At 36.9% G+C, this 25,412-nt stretch overlaps 1 protein-coding gene across 6 annotated transcripts in view; it reads right to left on the reverse strand.

The window, feature by feature from the left end:
• CLEC16A (C-type lectin domain containing 16A) overlaps window positions 1–25,412 on the reverse strand; it is a 260,297-nt gene that overhangs the window by 71,950 nt on the left and 162,935 nt on the right. For 5 of the 6 annotated variants that reach the window (XM_075179805.1, XM_075179807.1, XM_075179811.1 and 2 more), the window contains 3 exons: window positions 22,319–22,470; window positions 18,519–18,723; window positions 6,241–6,408 (listed from right to left, as the gene is read on the reverse strand). In XM_075179805.1, the coding sequence (XP_075035906.1) occupies window positions 6,241–6,408; window positions 18,519–18,723; window positions 22,319–22,470 (525 nt within the window). The remainder of the gene's footprint in view (window positions 1–6,240; window positions 6,409–18,518; window positions 18,724–22,318; window positions 22,471–25,412) is intronic. The other variant, XM_075179808.1, reaches the window with a different exon arrangement.

The following is a 25,412-nucleotide window of genomic DNA, read 5'->3' on the forward strand; positions in this document are numbered from 1 at the left end:
CTGAAGCCATATAGTCAGCCAAATGCGTTGTGTGATCTGGTCACTTGGAGAGACTGGTGAATGGCAATTTGTGGATTCACTTATTCAGTTTGGAAAACAAATTTCTGGACTGCAAGGAGTACAATGTTCCCTGTTGGTAGATGAGCAACCATACGGTTGTCAGGACTGCACAATAAAATTGCCATAGGTGGTGTATAGCCAGCAGAAGTAATTTGACGGGATTGTCCAACCTACAAGACAATCTGTCTGTGATGGCAGTTCCAACAATAGAAAGCTAGCACTCTGATGACAAGTGTCTGCAGGTCAACACAGTAACTATAATTAAAACATTGTGTTACTAATATTTCAATACACATGCACAAATGTATGATAACAAGTTTATGAAAATTTCCATATTTTTACCCCATACTCATCCCTAACTTCATACAAACTTACATAATATAAAACATTACAATGTAAATGTACTTCATTCCATTAATAATGTGAATAATTATATATTATAGCCTGCGTGCACTCCTCTTCAGAATTGGCACATCCCTTGAACACACATCTATAAAGCATCTGTGGTAGAGAATACAAATGGCTCCACAAAGTCTCACTTGCCTGTATTTTTTAAATAAAAAAAGAAGCTTTTGTCTGCCATTTCCTTACAAAAACAAATAGTGTAGTTAAAATGCATATGTGGTACAAAGTATAAGGGCTTTGTATGAGTCACACAAGATTTGTATGTGGACATGTGCAGGAAATGCAAGCTAGAGTATAAGAAATATGAGCTGGCCATCTACTGCTAGGAAATCTCCTCTTTGGTATCATAGTCTGGTTAGCTAAAGAACCAAATAAATATATATTGGAAAACAAATGAAAACAATAATTTAAAATCCCACAAGAAGTCCATAGAGGAAAGTTAAAAAACCACAGGATAGATTTTGGTAATGTTCACTCAAAGATAAAAAACAAAGCAAAATATTAAATTGTACTGTGATATGGAATACAACACAATGCAAACACCCTTCCCTATGAGTGTCGATGTTATATGCAATACACAATTTGAGTCGGCTAAATAGTTAAATTGTACATTACTAAGTAATTATAATCAATGTCAATTAGTGTCACAGGTTAAGGGAAAAACCTTATTATTATTTATTTGTAATGTTCCATATTGCTCTGCAGTGTCAAAGAGTAGGGAAAACAGGACATACATAAAATAGGCTGATACAAGGTACACAAAATAAATGCAGACCAGAAAACAAAGGAGAGTGTTGGCCCACCAAAAGCAGCAAGTGTTGCTCAGAGTGGAGATTGGGACAGTTGTGAGGATGCACTAGTAGGATAAGCTCTAATAAAGAGATGCATTTCCAGAAAGCGCTTAAAGATTTGAAGGGTGTAGTAAAGTCTGATCACTCATGGTAGGGAATTCCATAAGTGGGTATGGTATGGAAGAGTTTTGTAGGTGGGAGTAAAAGGTAATTAACAGAGACAAGGCAAGGTTACAGGTAGATCTAAGAGGGTGAGAGGGAGAGTATTTCAAGATGAGATTTGAGATGTATGAAGGGGTGGTGTTGTTGAGGGATTTGTAGGCGAGAGTGAGTAGTTTGATTTGGATTATGGAGGACACAGGAAGCCAGTCTAGGGATTTTCAGATTGGTATGACAAATGTGGAGTGGTGAGAGTGGTAAACCAGTCTTCCTGGCATTTTAGATTCAGGAGATGGTTGAGGGAAATGATCAGATTGAGGAGGTTGTTGTAGTAATCAAGACAGGAGACAAGATAATGAATAAGGTAAGACTTTTGCTAGCATCACGGGTAAGAAAAGCGTACGTTCTAAAAATATTTCTAAGATGGAGGTAACAGGACTGGGAGAGAGACTGGATGCGAGGAATAAAGCAGAGGGTTGAGTCAAGTAGGTATAGGCTTGTGACACTGAGGACATGGTGGTGTTATTGATGGTGAGAGAGATTTGTGTGGTGGTGGTGACTATGTGAGAAGGGAAGATGATAAACTCTGCTTTGGACATGGTAAGTTTTAGGTAGCATTGGGACATCCATGTGGAGATAACAGAGACAGTTAGCCATACAAGATAATACAGAAGGGGAAAGATCAGGGGAGGAGTTGTAGATTTGTGTGTCATCAGAGTAGAGGTGGTACTAGAGACAGAATGAGTGAATCAATTCTTAGAAAGTCCAGATACATCATCCTCAGACGTAAGAATGAGTGAATCAGCTTTCCAAGAGAAGATCTCTAGACTGGGAAGAGCAGAGGTCTTAGAACAGAACATTGTGGGAGCATAATAAATAGTGGGAGTGGAGGGGAGACATTAAAGGAACAGTTTGATATGCAGGAAGTGATCCAGGAAGCAACTGTGTCAAAGTGAGAGGTGTGAAGAAGAAAAGGGTCATCAACAGTGTCGAAAGCAGCAGAGATGTCCATGAGAATTAGTAGTTCGGGGGACTTTGCAGATGATGGGTCTGTCTGGTTTTCCATGATAGAGGTTTAGATCAAAAGAGACTAATGTGTGGTGGCTGGAGCCGCATTGTCAGGGCAGGACAGTGTAGTTATAGGAGAGAAGTTTCAAGAGTAGGGTCAAGAGTATTCAGGTATCAGTGTGTGTGTGTGTGTGTGGTGGGGGGCATGAGGTAAGGTGTGGCTGAAAGAAAGTTGTGGTAAGAAAGCTGAAGAAACTAGTCAGTAAGAGATGACAAGGTCAAGGGTGTCACCATCCAAAATAGTTAAGTCAAATAAATTTACATGCAGCAGTTGTCAATTGTATTGTTGAAATCACCTAGTAGGAGAGAAGGCCAGTGAAGAGATAGGACGTAAGTGAGCCAGGCAGCAAGGTTGTTAATGAATTGAGGAATAGATAGTTTTTACTTCGGAGGAAGAGAAAGAGATGAAGGATTCAGGGGGTATGATTTAGAAGGTGCAGTAGGGAGAGTTTCATGACTACTCAACCACCTTGTCTGTTTCTGGGACTGGGAGTGTACCTGAAAGATAGTCCCCTCATATTCGAGTGCTGCATGGGATGTAGTGTTAGGGGGAGGTAAGCCAGGTATATGTATTGGGAACGTTAAGGAATATCTAAATGAATTGATCATGGATGGATTCAAGTTTGATACAAACAAATCTTGTGTTCAAAAGTGCACAGGTAAAGTGGAGGGCGGGTAGTGGAGTGCAGATAAGGTTGAAGGGATTGGAGGTACACAATGGAGAGGATGTTTGAGAAGCATGAGCAAATATTGAGGAATGCAATGGGCACAGGTCTGGGTGAAATGTTGCAAGCAGCTATGAGGAGCTGGGCGAGAAAGAAGACATACAAAGATGATTTGCAGGTGTTTGTTTATGTAGGCCGGTGAGTGTGCTGCATGCAGGAAATAAAACAGTTCATCGGTGCAGACTAGCAAGGAGGGAAGAAGTGAAGAGGAAATAATAGTGAGGAGTAAATTAGATGCTGGAGAGAGTAGAGGAGCTTGCAGAGAAATGTGGTGAAAGTGAAGGGGAGAAAAAGAGGAGGTAAATTGAGTAGGTGCATGGTGGAGAGATGTGAGACTTTCATCTCATTTTTAAAGGCCTAGGGGTATATTTACAAACTGCAGGTTTGAAGTGGAGATGTTGCCTATAGAACCAATCAGATTCTAGCTTTTATTTTGTAGAATGTTGGTGCTGTAAGAGTTTGGATATCCCCTTCCTTTAAATTCTTCATTTGTGCTCGGACCAGTGTTATGTTGAGATATTGAGATATGTTGAGATATTCAGCATTTGGATGCTGCAAAGAAAATGGGAAGGGGTAGAGAAGTGTATTACGGGAACCTACTGAGAAGTATGTGTAATCTGTGATTTTTCCTTTTTTTCACCAAGCACCATGATTGTGACTTGTTATATTTAAAGGAAAATTGTAATATAGCACTAGAAAAGACTGTGCTATTTTCAAGAAAATCAGTTTACCAAGTAACATATCAAACTTTAGCCAGTGAGAATAAAAATATTTTCAAAGTTGACCACTACCCTAAATTGGGGCCTGGTTATATTGTACTGTGCTATCCTCTGACATAAGAGATCAAGCCTCAAATACAGAAACCAGGATAATTTCTTTAGGTCAGTATTTTAATTCAACTGCCTCTTGAGTTGATTTCAATGCAAAATATAATACCTAAATAAATGTATCAAGTGAGCCAATTTTAACCATATAGAAATCCACAGTAATTTAAACCTTACAAAAACAGGGTTATGCCAGAATTTTTTTTTTTTATTTTTTTTAGCAGAGTTTTGTCGAGTTTCTTTGCTGTTGTTTTAGACATTTCAGCAGTTATGTTGTGTATGACTGAATTTAATTGGTAACCTCATGAGATGTTTTAGGGATGTAATGGTTTTGCAGCAGAGGATTCCAGTAGCAGACATATAAAAAGGGTAGTTTCTGTCATTGCTATTAATTTCTCTAGACAAGTTGACAGCGATAAGAGTGAGACACTACAAGGTCATCTTCTACCACAGTTGGAGACATGCCAGCGATTCACGATGATGTAATTATTTAAACTCTACATCCTGTCTGCTCTTGCTGTATAAAAACATGAGTTTGCAGTAAGGGAAGTATAAAACACAAATCAAAATAAAGGTGCTTTACATAGAAGAAGCAAAAAACAGAAATGAGCAATTGCTGATTTAAGTTGAAAAAAAACCCAAAAACAAAAAACTGATCTTGAAAAGTGTACACCTGTAGTCAAGTTATTTATACTATAAAAAAAGAATGCAAAAAATGTGGGAATGTTTTATTAGTTCAACTCTCTTAGGTTTAGACTGCTGGTTAAAAAACTATAATAGGTCTCACTGCCTCCAAAAGCTTACTATTTGCAGTTTGATTCCCCAATTCCCCCAAATACACACAAACAAAAAGTAAAACAACTACATGAGAGATCAAGTAGATTAAGCCAGTTTGCCAGTGAATGGACTTTTCCTCTTATATTTATTTACCTGGTGTAGAGATTTAATACGAGCCACATTATCTTTACATATGTCCCTCAGAATTGCAGGTAAGTCCGAGAATTAATTTTCTGCATAGTGAAATGAGGTCATCCTCACCTTTCCAGATTACTCAGAAAAAAGCTGACTTACTATTGTTACTGAGAAATTAGATAGGGACACACTTCCTTGTTTTTGCCCTTTGTTTAAATATAAACACAATTAGAGCAACTTAATCATTTTGCATGTAAAATGTTTTGTTGATTCAATTGAAATGAAGACCTGCTACGTTATGTTCGATACTGCTGGAACAACAAATTACTCCTTTTACAAAAATTCTACATGTTGCCCAGACAGAAAAATCTGTAAAGTGTGTAGGTTCACTTTGGTTACATAAGGTGTGTAGGAAACTTAAATGCTTTTCACCTACACATATGCAGTGCTAGACCTCGTTAGTGTTTCATACTTTGCTTTATATTGAAATGACTGTTTCTTGACCAGTCTTGTCTGTCTGTAGCCAAGACTCCCATATGTACATGACAGACACATACTTTACTAACCTTACTCCTAACAGGTCACTTCTCTCTAACATCAATAAAGATTCATCGGGACTTACTGACAAAATAACAGCACAATGTAAATATAAAAGTCATTTGCGTCTGCTTTTGCTCCTAAATGCACAGTAGAGTTTCCACTCATGGTGACCTAGATGTCGGTGCTGTTATCTGTTGGTGGCCAATTTGGCGCATTGGAAGTATTCTGTAAGTGTTGTACGCATCTGCACCAAGATGGAAGAGTTTAGGAAAATGTATTTTCCATCATGAGCCTGAAAGACTAAACATAAATGCTAGGCAACACAAAATGTAATGTGTATCCTTGCCAGAGCCTATAAAACATGGTAAATTATATGTTTTCTATTTTATACAGTAAAAGAAAGACCTCTTGTAGAACATATGTTTTGCTGAACTGTACAAATATTTATTAATACGTGATATATTAACTTTAAGGACACTTCGACTGTTTTAAATAGTATGTTGGGGCGGCCCTATGAGGGATGTGACAGAAGAGTGACAGTTGCTGGATTTGGAATAACATGCTTACTCTTAACTTTGTACAGAGCAAATGGAAGTAGTGTATAGTTTTCTACTGTATAGTAGTGTATAGTTTTCTAGGCCATAGACAAGCCTTTTAAAAAATAGGGGTGCAATTTATATATATATATCACAGCCAAGCGATTCCCAAGCTAGATTCAATTTTTTATTGAGTATAAAAGCAAGAAAGACACCATACCTGGTACCTTGTCAACGGATGCAAAGACCGAGCGCTGCACTGTTTGGTCACTTCCAACACGGCGAGATTGTTCATAAAACCGGAAGGGTAGATGCTGAGCTGGTGATGAAGAGCTATGTCCAAAACCCACCACTTCTTTAGATGGTTGGACTGGGAGATCTAGAAGAGCTGGGTAAGACACAAAAGACCATTCGGTGATGGCCAAGGACTCAAACATTCATCACAATATTTTCCTATTCAATACTATGGCACAGCTACATCACACTAAACATTTGTTCTACTTATGCTTAAGCTATCCACCTCCTTATCTATGCAAGGAAAGGGAGAAGAGCAATTTAACAGGCAATGTTTCGCACAGGAAACATTAACAATGGTTAGAACACTACATTTGGATTGAAGAAAAATGAAAAAATAAATAAATAACAATACCGGTATTGGATTATTTGAGGCATAAAAATATGCTTTCGCCGGTGAAAAGGCATTTTATGGCTTTGCTGTTTACATCAAGTGGTTACATCCCAGATAATACAATCCATACTCATCATACATATTTAATTGAACCTTGTAGGACTAAACCTGCTTTGAATGGGAAGGACAGGTCCACATTAAGGGGATTACTAATCTGAGAATCATTTAATGTTATTTTTCAGTAGACTATTCAGAGATGTTTAATTTAAACAGTGTAATTTACCAATAATGCACATTTTCTGGTGGGAGCCGAGGATTGCACTTAGAGTTTTCTTTGCAAACTTTAATATTTATACTATAACTTTTAATCATTTCTTTTTATCATTTACTATGTGTAATGAAACCACTTTTACCATCTTGACTAGAATACTCAATAAATCTGTATCTCTATTAAAAAAAATACCAAATATATGCCAAAATATTAAATGAATAAAAAATAAACAATGACATGTCATATAAGACCGCTGGACAGTTGTCAAACATGCAGAAATAAAACATTGGGTATGAAGTAAAACAGAGCATTATGAAAGCTATAACAATGTTTTAATATGAAAAGCATGTGAATATCGTGCAAGTTAGAAATGGATGGTTACTTCTCTAAGTTACAAAAACAGAACCTGAATTACAAGGAAACAATATCTTTTACCGTAAAAGAAGTAGATATACAATACAACACTACCACATAATAAAGATGTACTTCCTGTTTTTTAATCATCTTCAGCAAATACCAGCGATCTGTACGCTGTGTAAGGAAGGAAGAGGACCTTGCAATACAATTTCTTATAAATGTGAGTTACACAAACAGGTATTTTTTGGGGGCTGTGCGCACTGATTTCCCACAATTTAAAACAGCAAATTGAAAATGGTTGTTTATAGGTGGCCCATTACACCCAGGTATGAAGGCGTTTTTTCTTCTTGTGACCCCAGGAAAGCAATGCAGCTACTACACACTAGAACATCTAGAGTATATGGAAAGTTTTATTACTGCTTTAACTAGAACTGTGGTATGGTTTTACTGAGCAAAATACAACGCCACCATGGTCAAGCACAGGATATTTACAAGGAGGAAAGGGGGGGAGACCGACTATGTCTCTAGTGACCAAAATATTCACATTCTATGCATACACACACTCTACAAATACCACACAGTGTGTGTGTGTATATGTATCAAAATTGTATATATATCAAAATTGAATCAGTTTAACAGAGCTAATAATGGCAGTGCAACATCCTACTTCACACTGTATACAATAAAAATGGTTTAGAAGAGTCTATTTGCACATGTAATCAACCTCTCTCCATGTGGCTTTCCTATGATCACAGTATAAATTATATTGCCAAACTGTTGGCAAAAAATATGAACCAGCTTTGCAAATATGACACGGGTAGCACATGGTAGTTACACAGTTAAATCCTCTGCTCAGCCTTGTTCCTGATAATTAATCGGACAAACTACAAGTGGGCCATTATTAATGCACTCTCTCACAACAAGGTATATGTTGACTCTTAAGCTGGGTACACGTCTATGTAATTTTTATGCAAATAACACGGTAAATTAACATTTGGGCAGATATTGCAAGAGTGTGGGACTTTCAGTTGTTGGTAAAATCGATGCAGAAATCACATCTGAAATAAGACTGCATAGGTGTGTAACGAGCTTTATTTGACAATGTGACAGAATTCTTCAAAAACTTACAATTTCCCTACAATATATATATATACATATATATATATATATATATATATATATATATATATATATATATATATATACATATATACATATATATATATACACATATATATATATATATACACATATATATATATATATATATACACATATATATATATATACACACATATATATATATACACATATATATATATATATATACACATATATATATATATACACATATATATATATACACATATATATATATATATATAATCAGAATAGATAAATGTTGTCAGCATTCTAGAGTTTTGAGCTAAATAAGTGTGACCCATCTGTTATTGGCAAATTACTGATAATTGAAGAAGAAACTGCTAAATCTAATTTATAATGGTTCATTTTAGATTTCAACAATGATTAGTATAAATCCCAAGTGATGGAAGTCGAATGCTCAGTTTAGCTTATAGTGCAAGTAATTGTAAGTGAATACTTATGACAGACTGGCAAAAAGAATGTAATATTTATATCAAATGGAGAAATGTATGACTAGCACTTCTGAATCACATACGCCTGGAATATATGACAAGAGAAAAGCACACCCAGAAAGGCTGTATCTGGATGTGATATAAAGTGCTGTTTAAGAAAGGATGTTGATAATATGGTCAGTGGTAATGCTGAAATGTTATATTTACAAAATGAATAAAAACATGCAGCCTTAAACTGCTGATTCCATACTGTTACTAAATACTGGAACAAGAGGCTAAGGGTTTAGTAATCTAAATGGAAAAGATGTGTTTTAAAAACATTATGGGTAACTTCATAAGTAGTTTAAAAAGGATGCTTTTCATAACTGGCTTAACCACTCATGGTCGTCCAATGAATGCTTCTTACGTGATCAGTTTATAGGCCTCTGGAGAAGTTAAAATGATCATGACCTATGGAATAACTGCCTGATCTGCCATAGAATAACTGAAACATAATAAAAAACTTAAGGCAAGTGCAACTTATTTGATCCAACCATGCTCGGTTCTAATATCCAGCAATAACACCAAAACAAAGGGTGAACAAAAAAGAAAAATAGAACATTATAAAGAATAATACATGATGGAAAATGGACCAGAGAAAGTCTTCAATGTCCTTTTCGACAACATCTGCTACATTACGCTTGGTTTTAAGAAACCAGTAAAGGCGATTTAGAAAGCACAAAGTATGGAGGTGGGAAGAGCATGTCATTTTACACAAACGTACCTAATTGCCTCACGTATTATTACAAGGACTACGGCCACATTCTGGTTTTTAAAATTAGGGGCTGGAAAATTTAGGGGAATATGTGTCATTGCTAAGTCTGCCCTTCAAACACTTTTGGACATTGCCTTCCTTCCTTTCAACCTTTCTCCTAAAACATTGTGTGGTTTAGCCAGGTTTATGTCTTGCATTACCTTGAGAGGTAGGGAACACCTAGATTATCTTTACAGTATTTGTCACTATTGTATATTTTGATATTTTTATTACTTTGGTGGAAGTGAGCTCTCTCATATAAAAGTGCATCAAGACGGTTTAAAGGCCTGGATACGACAAGGATGTGTATACAATTTGTATACTCAGGATGTGCGTTTATTTGTAGGACTCAACATTGGCTTTTTATGCCTGTACAGACCCTCTTGTCAAGCAGTAAAGCAAAAAAAGTATGCAGCATGGTAGCTCAGTGGTTAGCACTTCTGCCTTACAGCACTGGGGTCATGAGTTCAACCCCCCCCCGTTTTTGCGTGGGTTTCCTCCGGGTGCTGAAAAAAAAAACCCATAACACACTGGTAGGTTAATTGGCCTCTAAAAATTTTGACCCTAGTCTGTCCGTCTCTGTTCTGTCCATCTGTGTGTATGTGTGTTAGGGAATTTAGACTGTAAGCCCAAATGGGGCAGGGACTGATATGAGTTCTCCGTACAGCGCTGGAGAATTAGTGGTGCTATAGAAATAAATGGTAATAATAATAATAATAATAATTAGAATCACCTTTAAGCACTTGCTCTTTCAAAGGTCCAGAACTTGAAGAGAAGGCACAGTTCAAACAGAAAAATGCTACTTTTATTCCCTTTAATATGTAATATCAATTAAAAAAAGTATCAAATGATACTAACCGGCTAATCATTCACATTCAAAATGTCCTATGTATTGAGAGGCGTAAAATATTAAAAGCACAGGTACATTTTCAGAGCAAGACAAAATCATAGTTCCACTTTGCTTCCACATTTCAGTAACTGTAGGTTAAAACCTATGAGCACAGATTTACAAAGGTTTCTGACATTTCTGAATGTATAGGATGTAAACGCTTTCTTACATATTTAATATTTAGTGCTATTTGCAGAGCCATTACAATTATGAGACAGTATTTCTGTGACAGACAATATAATAGGTACTTTCCTGTATAAGCTATTGCAGCTCTATAAAAAGAACAGCTATTGAGCATTTAACGATTCACAATAGTCACAGACAAACAGATAAACGTGGATATAGATGTGAGAAAATTAATATACTGTATCATAATGCCATAATGCTTAATAAGCTGGATACGTGATTGCATGACCAGCTACATAATATCAAATAATGTATTTTGTCTAGTACCAGATACCTGTGCCTCCAGCAATGTACTTCACTACCTGACACTAAGTGACATGCAGTTACAATTCTCCTCTACATTGTTTGAAGTTGTCGTTAACATGGCAGCACTTAGGTGAGTGATACATAATGAATAGAAATACTAAAGTGCAGATATGACAAAACATTGCTGCTATTTCTGTATTATACTTGACAAAAATCCCAATACCTGCAAGTTTAGTCCTGGTTTTTCGTGGCTAAAATTATGTGGTCTTCAGGGAAAGGTGTGCATCTGGCTGTTTGAACTAGTTTGCACAGGGCATGGGGTAACGTATACCAATTCTGTACATGGCAGTGTTAGCAGGTTTGTATGATTACAGGGCTATAGGCAGAGCGTGATGCAAGCTTAATGAGGAACTCTATGGGAAAGAAAATTAAATTGATTTGCTGTAAATGAAACCAAAGAATATACCATGCATACACACACACACATTTATTCCCTGGCCCTCTTTAGCCAACACAAGTGCTGCCAATAATATACACAAGGCAGGATATTATAAACATCTTTAAGCAGGCATTTGAAAAATGTATTTGTTTTGACATATTAAGTAGCCTCACTACATCGCTTACAACAACCACTTACACTTGGAAACTTTAATCTTCCCAACTACAAAGAATATAATCTGGCAGCAAGCTACAATACACTATAAACCGGATAAACAACAAATTCATACACATCATTTTCTCTGGAATACGCTTTCAGCCCAGAAATACATCTTCCAGCAAATCTTTATTCCATCAACAAATCTTAACCACCACTCAAACGTGAAAGATATATGCTACATATGCGGCTTGGAGATTGACTTGATCTAAATTAAACCTCATTCCTATTTCTCCCTCTCGTTTCTAACCCACAATTCCACATAGGTTATTCTTCTATTATCTTCTAAACATAGTATAATCATGGACTACAACTTCTCTATCACTTTTTAAACTCATTTACACTTAAACCTCTCGGTTACAACTAACTACAAACCACATATTCTACAATACCACTAGAAGGAGCAACTACTACAAATGTCAAACACCTTGATGCAGAACGTTTCATCATTTGTGGCAATGCCCAAAGATTCAATCATTATGATATTATAAAGATTTGGAGGGAAAAAAAAAAAAAAAAAAAAAATCACATACCACAGGTTTGGACCATAAAAGAGGCACCAAACTTTTCAAGTTAAAATATACAGGGGCATATACAATTGTTGGTGATACTGGCCAAAGTAACGTGGCGCGCGCACTATTACCGTCATTACGGTAATAGTGCGCGTAAATACCATTATTACGGTACCTTTCACACTGAATTTCGGCTCACGGCTCAAGGAGCTGCGAGCTGCAATCCGGTTTAGTATTACTGTAATAACGGTAATACTTTTTGCGCCGCGGAAAAAGGGAACAATTGAATATGCCCCATAGTGTAAATAATGCATCAAAATATGAAAGTTACACCAAGTAAAAATAATAACTGGTAGTATGCAATAGTAGTAACATATCGCTATGTCTCAATCATTCAATATATGTAACAAAGTCCAGTAATTCTAAAATGTTTTGTTTTTGTTCCTTTAAGGTACAAAGGGATGTGCAGAACAGGATTAGCAAAACTAAAGTAAACCAAAGTATTTATACGTTATTGAGGTTTTCATGTCCTTGGTTGCACTCAAAACCCTTCATACACTGGCAAGATATTAGCATCTGCTTTTAACCAAGATCAGAAATATTGCTTTTTGAATTGAACCAGACAATGGTTTCCACAGTATGGAAACAGTGTGAGAAAAGGCCAGAACACCACAGGATCCCATTTATTTGTGGCTGAGGAATGCAGTGAGAGTGGTGTAATATGGTGTCAGACTCAGAATATTCTGTGATTTGAAGCCCTGCAAACCAATTGAAATAAGCACATAGTACATGGTGTAAATCATGAGTCCAACATGTAGCTCACAAGGGTGGTAAATTAGTAGTCTGGCTGTGGAATTCTACACCATTAGTAATCAACGCAAGTTCTTGTCTCGTGTACATAAATACAGAGTGTACAATAATAGAGCTGAGAGAATGCAAGTGTGTGTGTTAAATGGCTGGTAGATACTCTGAAGGGACAATGTGTTTCATTCTCACTATGTTCATTATGTGGAAGCATGAGGATGTCTAAGCAACAAACTATCATCACATATCACATGAGAGTGAATTCCTAAGAACACTGTCTATGATCAGTAAATTCAGATGGACTTGAACCCATGGGCCATTGTATCATTTACACTACAAAACTCTTATTTACACTATTAATATTCCATGATAACACAGTCCAAATTTTCTGAAGTGAGAACCAGCATGATAGAGTCAGATCTCAATATACCATCCTAAGTAAACATTTTAGTGCAGTGAACGGCTTGCAAGGACATACATTTTTTTTTTTTTAGCAATTCAAGTGTGACTAAATATAGGAAAAAGATTTTAAAAATCCATGTATGATGTATCCATTCATACAGGGGTATATTATACTCAATTAAATGAGTATTAGCCTCACTTAAGTAATCAGTTGTCTGGAGCAGTAATGATGAATTCTCACAATGTGGGTGGTGCAGTTTCATATATACCTACTGCAATTCATATTTGCTACTGTGTTGGAAAGAGGGGGCTTTGGGAGATTAGTTCTGCTTTAACACGCACTAAACACTTTTTTTTATTCATTAAAAAAAATAACACAACTGGACTTTATTTTGCTTTTATAACAATCCACCTTGTATGTTGGCTTACCATCCACCTTGTGTATCATTCTTGTTTTTAAACTCAAATAATGAAAATAACAACAAAAACAGGCATAATAAAACAGGTCAAATAAGTACAGAATAAATAACAATAAACTGGAAAACTCAACAACTTTAAGAAAATTGGGGTTGTGTATGGGATTGACAACTAGGTATTCTCTCATTTTAGAAAGATACGAGTTGGAAAAAAGAAATAAGGGGTCTAAAGCGGAGGAGGCCCAAAGCCCAGGGGGGGGAATAGAATTTTTTAAAAGTTCTAGGGGAGCGGAAAGTCGCTAATGAAATAGGGGCAAGAGGATGCTACTATAGAGAGCCCAGTGTTCCCAGGACGTAGAAAATAATTTAATCGAGCTGTTTATTACTGCAGTAATATATTCCATGCGGTAGACATATGCGTGTAATGACTGCTGCACAGGAGCCTTCCAGTCCACTGCAAGCTGGAAGGTGGCAGCGATGAAGTGTTGTAAAGTTTAAATTGATGCTGTAGCACCAGGAGGAGATAAGGGAAGTGATACTTAAGTGTGATGTCAATTTGCAGGACAGAGAGGATCAGGTTTCTGAGTGTAGACCAGTAGTTTGTGAGTTTGAGACAAGACCATCAGATGTGTAGGAGAGGTTTCACATGGATGACAGCTACTCCAGCAACGGTCAGAGGCATCAAGAGAGATTTTACATAGTCTTGTGGGGGATTTGTACCAAAGATACAACAGTTTGCAGGCACTCTCTTTGATCCTCACACAGATAGAGCTAGAAGCCATATGTTCCAAATTTTCAGACCAATCTTCTCTGTCCAATACTTCACCAATGTCAAGAGTCCCATGCTTGTACATGGGGGTCACTAATGGAGATGCTGGGTAAAGCAAGTTCGGCATAAAGTGTGGAGATCAAACCTTTGGTAGAGGCCTGTCTCACGCAGAGTTATTCAAATGCAGTAAGAGGTCTCGCCGTTAGGTGTGGAGCTGTAGATGCAAATAAATTCCTAATTTGTAAAAATGTAAAGAAATTTTTATATGGGTCAAATTAAGAGTGGCTTGCAGATCATAAAACTGGGGAAATGTGGTTGAGCGAGTAATATTACTAAGAAATTTAATGCCACCTGCCAGCTACATAGACAAGTTCCATTGGACAAGCTGTGCCTCTTTATAGTATCTTGTAAAGTTAGAAAGCCCCCCTGGAAAGGTCTTTGGAGGATTTTGAGTCAAACTCTAGGTCGCTTTTTAGCCCATATAAAAGGTGAAAAATAATGTGTTGTAAAAATGTAAATGTCTGAATGGGGATATGTATAGGGAGGGCCTGAAAAAGGTATAGTAGTCAAGAGAAGATGCTCATCTTGACAATGTTATCAGATTCAACCCAGGAAATATATGGTGGGTTCCGTTTCCAGATTTTGTGAAATATTGGATAAAAGTTAGGAGCAACTCACCTAATAAAGCTGATGATGAGTTTTAGTTAGACGTACACAGATATATTTCAGTTTTTAAAGGCGCCATTTAAACGATTATAGCGAATCCAAAGTGGATTTGATAGGAGGAGTAAGACTAAAGCTTAAAACTTCTGTCTTTTGATTTTATATCCAGAAAGGGAGCCACAGGAGCCCTTCTATTCCACGGGGGGTTTCTGTCCTACCTGATCTCGCCTTAAGAGGGTTAGAAATTCCTGCTAGAAGGGTTGGGAGAGCTAGTTGTGGCTGGGCGATTGTGAGAATATCCTTGGCGTATAATTCAATTTATGTTCAAGTTTGCTTAATTTAATATCAGAAATATTATAAAGTTAGAGTGTATGGCTTGAGCGGGAGGTTAGAGTATTATAGCAAAAATGAGGGAGGAGAGGGGGGAGCCTTGCCTGGTTTATTCATAGCATTCTTTTTAAAAAGCATTTGAGTAAGGTGTAGTCACCTTATTGTATTCTACATTAATCTCTTGGTTTATTAGCCAGTGAGATGATTAGTACGTTCACATCAGCAGAATATGCAGATATTGTGTGAGGTAGTAACCTATCCACTTGCATGCTTATATTAATGAGGACAGGGCTGCGTGTCATTATGTGAGGAAAGCAATAGAGATTAGCAGGAAGCCACAGGCAGTCAAATAGTGGTAGTAGTAGTAATACGTTCAGGGTAGTAGTAGTATGTTCCAGTAGCACAGATTAGTTTTGTAAGGCTTGTGTCACACTGTTGCAGCATGATTGTTTTGTCAAATGATGAAACAATGGACATATATCTAACATTTGTATAATCCCTTTATCGTCTTCCAAAAAGTCTACTGACAATGTTATTCAAAACTTATCACAAATCAAATGCTTGGGTCATGACCTAGTGCTAGTGACAGGTCTGGTGCCATTGGAGCACGGACAGGTCTGGTGCCATTGGAGCACAGACAGGTCTGGTGCCATTGGAGCACGGACAGGTCTGGTGCCATTGGAGCACGGACAGGTCTGGTGCCATTGGAGCACGGACAGGTCTGGTGCCATTGGAGCACGGACAGGTCTGGTGCCATTGGAGCACGGACAGGTCTGGTGCCATTGGAGCACGGACAGGTCTGGTGCCATTGGAGCACGGACAGGTCTGGTGCCATTGGAGCATGGACAGGTCTGGTGCCATTGGAGCATGGACAGATCTGGAAATGCCCGGACACAAGCAAACTCCCTAAGTTTGCTCACAGCTTGTACAGAAAATAAGATGTATACCTAGTATGTACACCCCGTATTAGGAAATAAAGCTTTTGAGGTTATAATGCATCTTACCTGAATATCCCAAGCTATTCAAAGCGAAAATAATTGAACATCCCTCACAATATCGCACATACTCCTTAATCACAGTGCACTGTTCACTGCACAAAACTAAACTCCATGTGTGAACGCAGTTGTCTGAAAGCCTGGCATCCAGTTGGCTTGAAACTGCTTTTTTACCACTTCAGCTAAGAAGACAAGAAATGGTACAGCTATTGGCCTAAACTTAAATGGTCCAAGTAATATATATTCCTGCAAAGAGGACTGTCCTAATTTGAGGAGTGATAGGGTCAATGCATTCAGGCAATAGATCTCATGAGCCTGAATCCAGATCACATAAACTGAACCCTAAAATAAAGTACAACTCGCATCAGGTGTCTACAGGGTCTAAAACAAAATGTACAAATTACATCATTTAGTTTCAATCGAACACTGTGTACCAGTAGTCGGAGGTCGGGATAGAAATGATATTAATAGGCTCCTAACTCACTTACTGAGGTCTTCAACTGTGGGCATTTTCATTGACACCCTTTGATGTTATACCAAAATGACAGTAGTGAAAGTAGAAACAACATCAAGAGAAGTAAAGGGATCAGGGAAGGTGAGGAATGGGTTTACATGCCTGCAGCCTTGTGCGCTTACATACAAAACACCTAGGTGCCTTAAGATCCTTCTATTTAATAGCAGGTGGTGGATTATCCTATATATAAACAAGTTTCGTAACCAAAAAGATGAAATTATATCTGTAAAATGTAACATTATCCCAACACGGCTTTCTTTTAAATATTTATTTGTTTCAAATCCTTTCAGTAAGCATCCCCTACTCAATGTTTGAAAAAACTCCAGAAGGAATTAATAAGATTTGTATGGAATAATAAACCCCAAGGATCTCCACATCAGTTGTCAGAAAGCCTAGAATAATAGTTTAAGAGCTTTTCCTGCAATCAAATTTTAATTTCTAGTACTGACTCTCCCACCACTATGGAACATTAAAAGTTTCCTCCAGAGCATGTCCACTGTTCATTCTTCCCACTGAATATCTGCAGGATTTCATTTTAAACAGATATATTAGATCATAATTGTATTTACTTAATAGATACTCCGCAGAAATTCCCAGAAACAACATTTCGGCCTTTTGAATATATTAAAGTTAAAGTTAAACATGTCTTAAACTCTCCTTCATCAGAACAAATCTCAGGAGACTTACTACCATCGGAATCAATCTGCCTCAAATCCCCAACACGCAAAAGTACCCACTGGGGTACATCTCTTCTACATCTGGGGAATCTCAAAAAACAATTACAATCATCCTCTGATTAAAAGGCCCTGGAACTTAAAATAATTACCCCACAGAGGGAATCTTATGTCCAAAATCCTTTTCTCCTTATAACTACGATTATAATGATATCACATACAGTGTCCCCCCTTTCTGTTCTCTAACCCTCTCCCCTATTAATAATAAAAGTTACTCCATCACACACAATATCTTTTGGAATTGCTTAAGACACTTTGTGTCGTAGAATATGGAATGATGTACCAAAAAATCTACTTGTGTGCTTGTCTCCTGTAAAACTGTTGAATTTTGTTGACCATTTAATTAAAGAATTAAAACTAAACCTATGCAATTATGAAAGTCTCCTGCAACTTTCCCACCTCCATCTCACATAACCTCCTCTTACCTTTTTACAGTTTTTAAAAATGCTTTATCAACCCAACACTATGTTCAGCATTCCATTGACATTTAACTATTCTATTATTTATTTGAAAAATATTATGTTAGTACTATAAGAGGTGCATATCCTGTACTGTTTAGATGCCTTGTGATTTTTTGCTGTTTAGACTAATCTATAACTTTTAATATAATTACACAAAATGGAAGAAATATAGCTGATAGGGGACACAGAGGGAAGAGGGGCTCAGTTATCCTCTCCATAGGCCTTTCTGAGCTGGTGCATGAGCAGCGGGCAGCATAAACTAAACAAATGGCACTTACCAGATATCCTCTGCATTTTCATCCGCCGTGCCTGAATTCGTCCTTTTGCAAGTCTTTGTTTGGCTATAATACAGCGGATGTGGTCAGAGAAGATGAATGTAGCTTGAAGGATGGGGAATGGCTTTGAGTGGGGAGTTGATGCTGGTTTGTGGATAGTTATATTCAGAGCTCTGCTGTCATCTTCTACCCCAGTTACTTGCATATCCTAGAAAGAGCAAACAAGGCTTTACTATAAAAAAAAAAAATGAAAAAAATAAATACACATGCATATGAAAAAATAGTAGCACAAGTGTATTTGTGCTCCAAATATATGATGTTATATATAATATGATGAGTGTTTGTAGGCGGTCACTAGACATAATTAATTTAGTATTTATTCTGTGAGATCTTTCGTTGGAATGTAGCAGATGTGTGCGTCTCTTATTTAAATTAACATTTTTTTGGGGGGGTTCAATCCCCTATGATGTGCCGTAGAGTGCCATCAGAACAGTAACAAAGGCACTCTGCGGCAATGTAAGATCACAGATTTTACCTAGCACCCCATAGAGGTGTGCAGAAAAATCTAAGATGCTTGGTTACTTACCGTAGTACCTGATAAAGAGTGCAAGGGACATCACTGTGATGTCTGGTGGCTCATTGCTCTGAATTAAAAAATTTTTTTTTGCTAAGTGCACAGTCACTTGGCTTGCACATAAAAAATAAATATGGCATGGCACAGAGATAGTGATAACCTGGTTTAAACCTTACAAGAGTCATTGTACTTAACTAATTGCAGTGCACATAGATGTGTGCAAAATCAATGAGTACTAGCTGTACACACATATATTACACATGAGCCTATTTAAATGTGACCTGAAACCTCTGAGATCTGGTCCATGGAGAAAATAAAAAGTCCCATGTTCTCCTCAGATCTTCCAAGGCATAGCTAAGAAACATGCATTGTATGTTAACTTCATACCACTCAATGGTCTGCTCATGCCAGCCTCTGCTCCCTAAAAGCACTCATTGGTCAAGAGTGCTCACGAAAAGAAATGCTACTTATGCAAGTTACTGCTCCCCCTCCTGTCTATAAAAATAAATCTATTCAAAAACATTGTTAAAAATAAAGGCGCAATCCCGCATATATATATATATATATATTTTTTATTTAAATAGCAAATGAAGTACTTTTTAGCAGCTCCCCTACAACAAATCATTCTCTCCTGTTTAAAAACTCTCTGGAGGATGCAAGTTTGGCTGGCAGTTAGGCACACAGGGTCTCAGCTCTCAACATGTAATTTGAAGGTACAGAGGAGAGAAGGAGGGTGAGGTTTTTACAATACACAGAACAGAGCTCTGAGTATTTCTCCAAAGCCTCTCTGCTCACTACATCAAGTGCCATGTGACTGTGGTTGCCAAGGTAGGCAGTGACAGTGCAGATTTATAAATCATTAACAGCAACCTGAAAAAATAAAAATGGTAAATACAGACATTCTTCTTATAGCCTGCCACAGTAATTTATGGAAAAAAATATTGTTTTATCATTGGATTGCTGCGTCCAGATCTATTTTCCCTAAAAATATAATGAGTTGAATAAGTAATACAATAATAAAATTACTGCAGGTGCTATAGACGCATTGTTTTGGTCGTAAGAATGATTTTGGTCAAAAGTGATTTATACTTCTACCATGTTCCAAACAGGGTCCTCCAGGGCAAAAACTGTTCTGCAAAACATTGTTTCTAGTCTCCCCCTTTCCTTTAGTATGTAAGTTCACAAGCAGGGCCCTCTTCCATTGTGTTCTCCTTCTAATATTCCATCACCCTCTGTACATCTTGGCCTGTTCCCTAGACCTGTTTTCCTAAGCTTAGGCCTAAATGTATCTTGTTCGGTGTTATGGATCACTGTTTTCTGTATATGTCATGTACGGCACCGTGGACCCTTTGTGGCGCCTTATAGATAATAATAATAATAATAGTTGATGTCACTTGGAACTATTTTTATTCATTACATCACAGTGAATCCCATCATACTTGGAAATGTATTAAGTTAGACTGCGTTCTCTACCATTGTCGATTACAGAATTTTGTAAGAACAATTAAACATTTGATGAACGCGAAATCGATGTATGCAATTAGTTCTTTGGCGGTAGACTTTGCTCCTATGTAAATTGTCATTTAGGCCCTGGCTGTTACGGTGAAGTGCTCCACTCAACACAAGTATCAGTGTATGAGACATTTATAACTAATTTCCCAGATGTATTCTCCTGGCAGTGTTGTCGAAGTCAGCATATTGGATAAAGTCATTTCAATTAAAATCGAGCAAACTTGGTTTTCTTTGTTTGAAAAGATGCGTACAGTACGCTACAGCGTGGAAGGGTGTACGCAGCTGCAACACGTGGCAATAAGAGTGTTTAGTCTTTTACATACATTCGCACAAACACGCACACTTGTAAAATAGTACACATTAATGGTAGTTGCAACACATAGTCATTTATGTTGAAATATAGTAGTATTTATATGTAATATTATAAGTTATAGGCATATCAGTAAAACATATGGTACTCGTTGAAGGAATCTAGTCATGTGTGGTATCATACTAATCCTCTTCGCATTTGCAACTGTCCGGTTCACTCTGTGAAGGAATCGCAGAGTGCATACGCAAGTTATTAATGTTAAGGAATTATGGACTATTATGATGAGTAATCTTGGCGGGAAGATCAGAGCTCATCCCCTGGAGAGATGACCCGCTCCTTTGGATTCCTGAGCTTAAACTAGCCTATGATCTGCAACCCCCTGGACCCTCCTGATGCCTGGACCAATAGAAGCAAGCCACACCTTTGCATTGTTTTACTGTATCTCTGTTTGCATATAAGCAGCAGCTCCTCATCCAGAGTTCAGTCACCTAGACCACAGACTTCAGGACTGAATGACTGTTCACTGGATCCAGAGCGCCTGCGATAAGTAACGGCTGTAATTATTATTATTTCGCTAAGATATATCTACTGCTACTTTGAGAATAAATCTTTGTGCGTTGGAAACACAAATCGAGATTCGACAATCGTTATTGGATAGCGACAAAACGCTCATAACAGTGTTTATTACTAATATCAATATTAATATGTCCCTTGCATAAATAGGAATTTGAAGACCCATTCAGTATATTATACTATATAACACAATGCATCTTAGCATATCCTTATAAATTGTTACTAAACAGAACTATGTAATATTTTTTGATAATTGAGATAAGTTACAGCTGTTGAAATTTTTTTGTTTTTTTTAGGTTTTGAAACTCAAAAATATTTGATTTAAAAAAACCAAAACATTTAACGAACATTTGATTTCTGGACTGCAATTTATATATTTTGTTGTTAATATTATTACTTTTTGTCTTTTTTTTTTTACACTTTTTCGTTTTTCCAAATAACCTACATGTAGCTAGTTTGTTTTCATATGGCAACTTAATCTATTACTTGACTGCTATTAAATTCTTGCTAGGGAATATTTTGACTTAATCCACAGCATCAGGTATCTCATTTGTTTTCATTAAAGTCTATTTTTCATTAAACAGTGATTATTTTCATATTTTTTAGACCAGTGTTGGCAAAGCATGGTTTGCCAATATATAGCAGCTTATTGCTGAAAGGGTATGCTGGGACTTGTAGTTTCACAACATCTGGAGTGTCACAGGTTAGCCAACACTGCTTTAGACACATTAATTCACGATCACCAGACATGGTGGTAAAATCCCTGTGGTAATAATGAATATATCTTAAATGCAAAGAATTACAACACATTTCTATTACTATCAAATTACTGACCTGTAATAAACCAGCAAACTTCACAACTCCCCATCCAAGTCTTTTACTGTCCGGTTCCACCAGGCTCATCTGATAGATATCGACTGCTAAAAATCTTTGCACCTGGTCACCTTCCTTGGTTATTACTGTGCAAGCTATTAAATCACTGTTATCTAAGAAAGAAGAAAGATTCTGTTTCAACATATCTGTATGGATTATTATTAAAATAAAATATTAATGTTGTCGTGCTCTATTCTTCTATTTGAATTTACTTTAGTCAAAATAGTCTCCAGCAAATCACTGTGTGTAAACAAACAAGGGGTAATATATTTTGATGAAGGAAACAGACACAACTTTGATAACAGGGCATACTGAAACCTGTCAGATTGAGGGGCATATGGAAAGCCCCTTTAAAAGTTCCAGTGAGAATGGTTAAAATCGATTTGGTCAGAACCCCCCCCCCCCCCCCCCCCCCGCCCCAAAAAAAACATATTTGGATCAAAAGCAATACTTTACAGAATACATTTTTTAAAATAAATTTCTAACCTCTAAAACTAACCAGATTACCTGTGTCATGGACATATATATATATATATATATCTCTATAATATAAAAGCCTAGCAGTGTGTGTGTCTGTGTGTAAAAAAAAACCACAAAAACAAGCTGCAGCGCCACCTGCTGGGCGGAGTTATAGACTGACCTACTAAATTCTTAGCATTATCCAATATATAAAAGTAAAAGCCTTGCGGCGTGTGTTAGTGTGTGTGTGTGTAAAAAACTATTTTCACTAAATATATATATATATATATATATATATATATATATATATATATATATATATATGTACACACACATATATATACACAGACCCCCATACAGAATCCCCTAGGAATCAATACAGCACACCAGCGCATCTATTTCAGAAATGTCACTGGAATCCAATACATTATAGAAAATCATGGATAGAATCTGGTTATTTGCTATGGACAACACCTCCACCTTTCCCTATTAGTAGTTCTACCCACCCACGACTTCAGTTTGTGAAGCCATTACTTGGTCGACTTGGATGTGTGGTTTGGATCGCTATTATGTTGGAAGGTGAAAATTTCTCTTCATCTTCAGCTCTCTGACACTGGGCAGTGCCAAAATATATTAATATTGCCCTCTATTCTGACTTGAGTCCCCCATCCAAGCTTAACAGAAGCATCCCCAAAGCATGAAGCGGTCACCACCATGTTTCACAGTATGGAGTACTTTGAGTGATGAGTTCTGTTTTCTTTGCGCCAAATATCTCTTTTAGAATTAAGGACAAAGAGTTCAACCTTGAGGTCAGACATTTGCAAAATACAGGAAATGGGTATCTCATGCAGAGAGTGACCAGTTCTTGCCAGAAGTTTCTGCAGTTCCTCTAATGTTGCTGTAGGCATCTTGGTTGCCTCCCTGATGAGTTTTCTCCCTGTCCAGTCATCAAGATGTCCTGATCCTGGCAATGTCTTCTGTGGTGCCCCAGTTTATCCACATACTGATGATAGTTTTCAGAGTGTTCCATGGTATATGTAATTCCTGAAATTCTTTTATAACCCTCTCCTTATTGGTATCTTACAACAATGAGATCCCATAGATGTTTTGAACGCTCCTTGTGGACCCATGGCTATCATACTAGGATGCAACCAAGAACTGCAAGGAAATCCTACAGGGACAGCCGACATTTTTAGGGATGTTAATCACTTTTATTGTGGACAGCTGTATGTTAATTACCTTTGAAAATTATTTTAAATGTGATTGGTTAACTCTGAAAAGTGTGGGTGTCAGTCAATTTGTTGTAGCTATTCTTGCTAAAGCAGCATTGAGACATATTAAATCTTACCTAATAACATTGTGTCTTCTGTGTTCCTAAGAAACTCACTTGTCAGAAAGGTTTGTGTTTATCATGCTACATTACTGCAGGGATTTTTTTGGTTTACAGTAAGATTAAATAAGTTGGTGAGTGTATTTTAGGATAAATCAGAGAGTAGTTAAAGAATTCCTAAGAATGGTAGCTCTTGAATTAAACGCGATTGGTAGCAGCACATTGTGCTTAATTGCGAGCATGAGAGAGATTTATTTTTTTGCAGGGGATGGTAGCTGGTTAATAATTTTTAGACCAGGTGGTTTTGAGCTGAATAACCCTTTCACTTACATGTCAGGCATACCCAGGTTAGTCAATTATAGTGATCTATAATGAGGGTGTGATGAAATTAAATGAAAGATGTATCTCCAAAATGTAATCATCTAAAAATTACTTTTGATTATAGGCTTATACATGCTCTTCTGAAACTTCAAATACATACATTAATAAATACATAAAACATAGCTTAATGCTGTGGTTTTCGCCTTTACAACACATAGGCACATGGGGCCTGATTCATTAAGGAGAGCAAGCAAAAAAAGAGTAAGCTTTCTCCTGGACAAACCATGTTACAATGCAAGGGGTGCAAATTAGTTTATTTTGCACATAATGAAAAAAAATAGCTGCTTTTTCATAGAGCGCACAAATACTTGATAGCTTTATTTTTACACTGAAATTTAAAGTTAATCTAGAACATGCCCTACCCCAACTATAAATCTGTCCCCACATTTTAAGTTTTTCTCCCCCCCCAATGCAACATGGTTTTGCCAAGGTGCAAAGTTACTCGTTTCTTTGCTTTCCTTAATGACTGAGGCCCATGGTTCCTACATTGCAAATAAAACAGCATTGTGAAGTTCTAGGTTGTATCTAACAAACAAAAAAAAAAACTCAGGCAGCATAAAGAATGTATGAAAAGCATAGAAGGAAGCCAGGCAAACAAAGCATAGTATATACTAATAACCGTAACCGTACTAATAACCGTACAAAGTCAGGTACAATATAATAAATAAAAGTTGTCTGGTGAAATTGCGTAAACCATTTAAGGAGAATGGACAATGATGAAGCAAACGAGTTTACGTCAAACGTTACTATATAAAATTTGGAGTAATCATTTCAAAAGGCACAAAAGTTATTTTTCTGATTTTATTGTCACTATGACAACTGTCATTAGCACCTATACAACATTTTATTTATGTTTGAAAAATAATCATTTTTGTAAAAACTTGC

Source organism: Mixophyes fleayi, chromosome 7 (assembly GCF_038048845.1).
Source record: "Mixophyes fleayi isolate aMixFle1 chromosome 7, aMixFle1.hap1, whole genome shotgun sequence".
NCBI lineage: Eukaryota > Metazoa > Chordata > Amphibia > Anura > Limnodynastidae > Mixophyes > Mixophyes fleayi.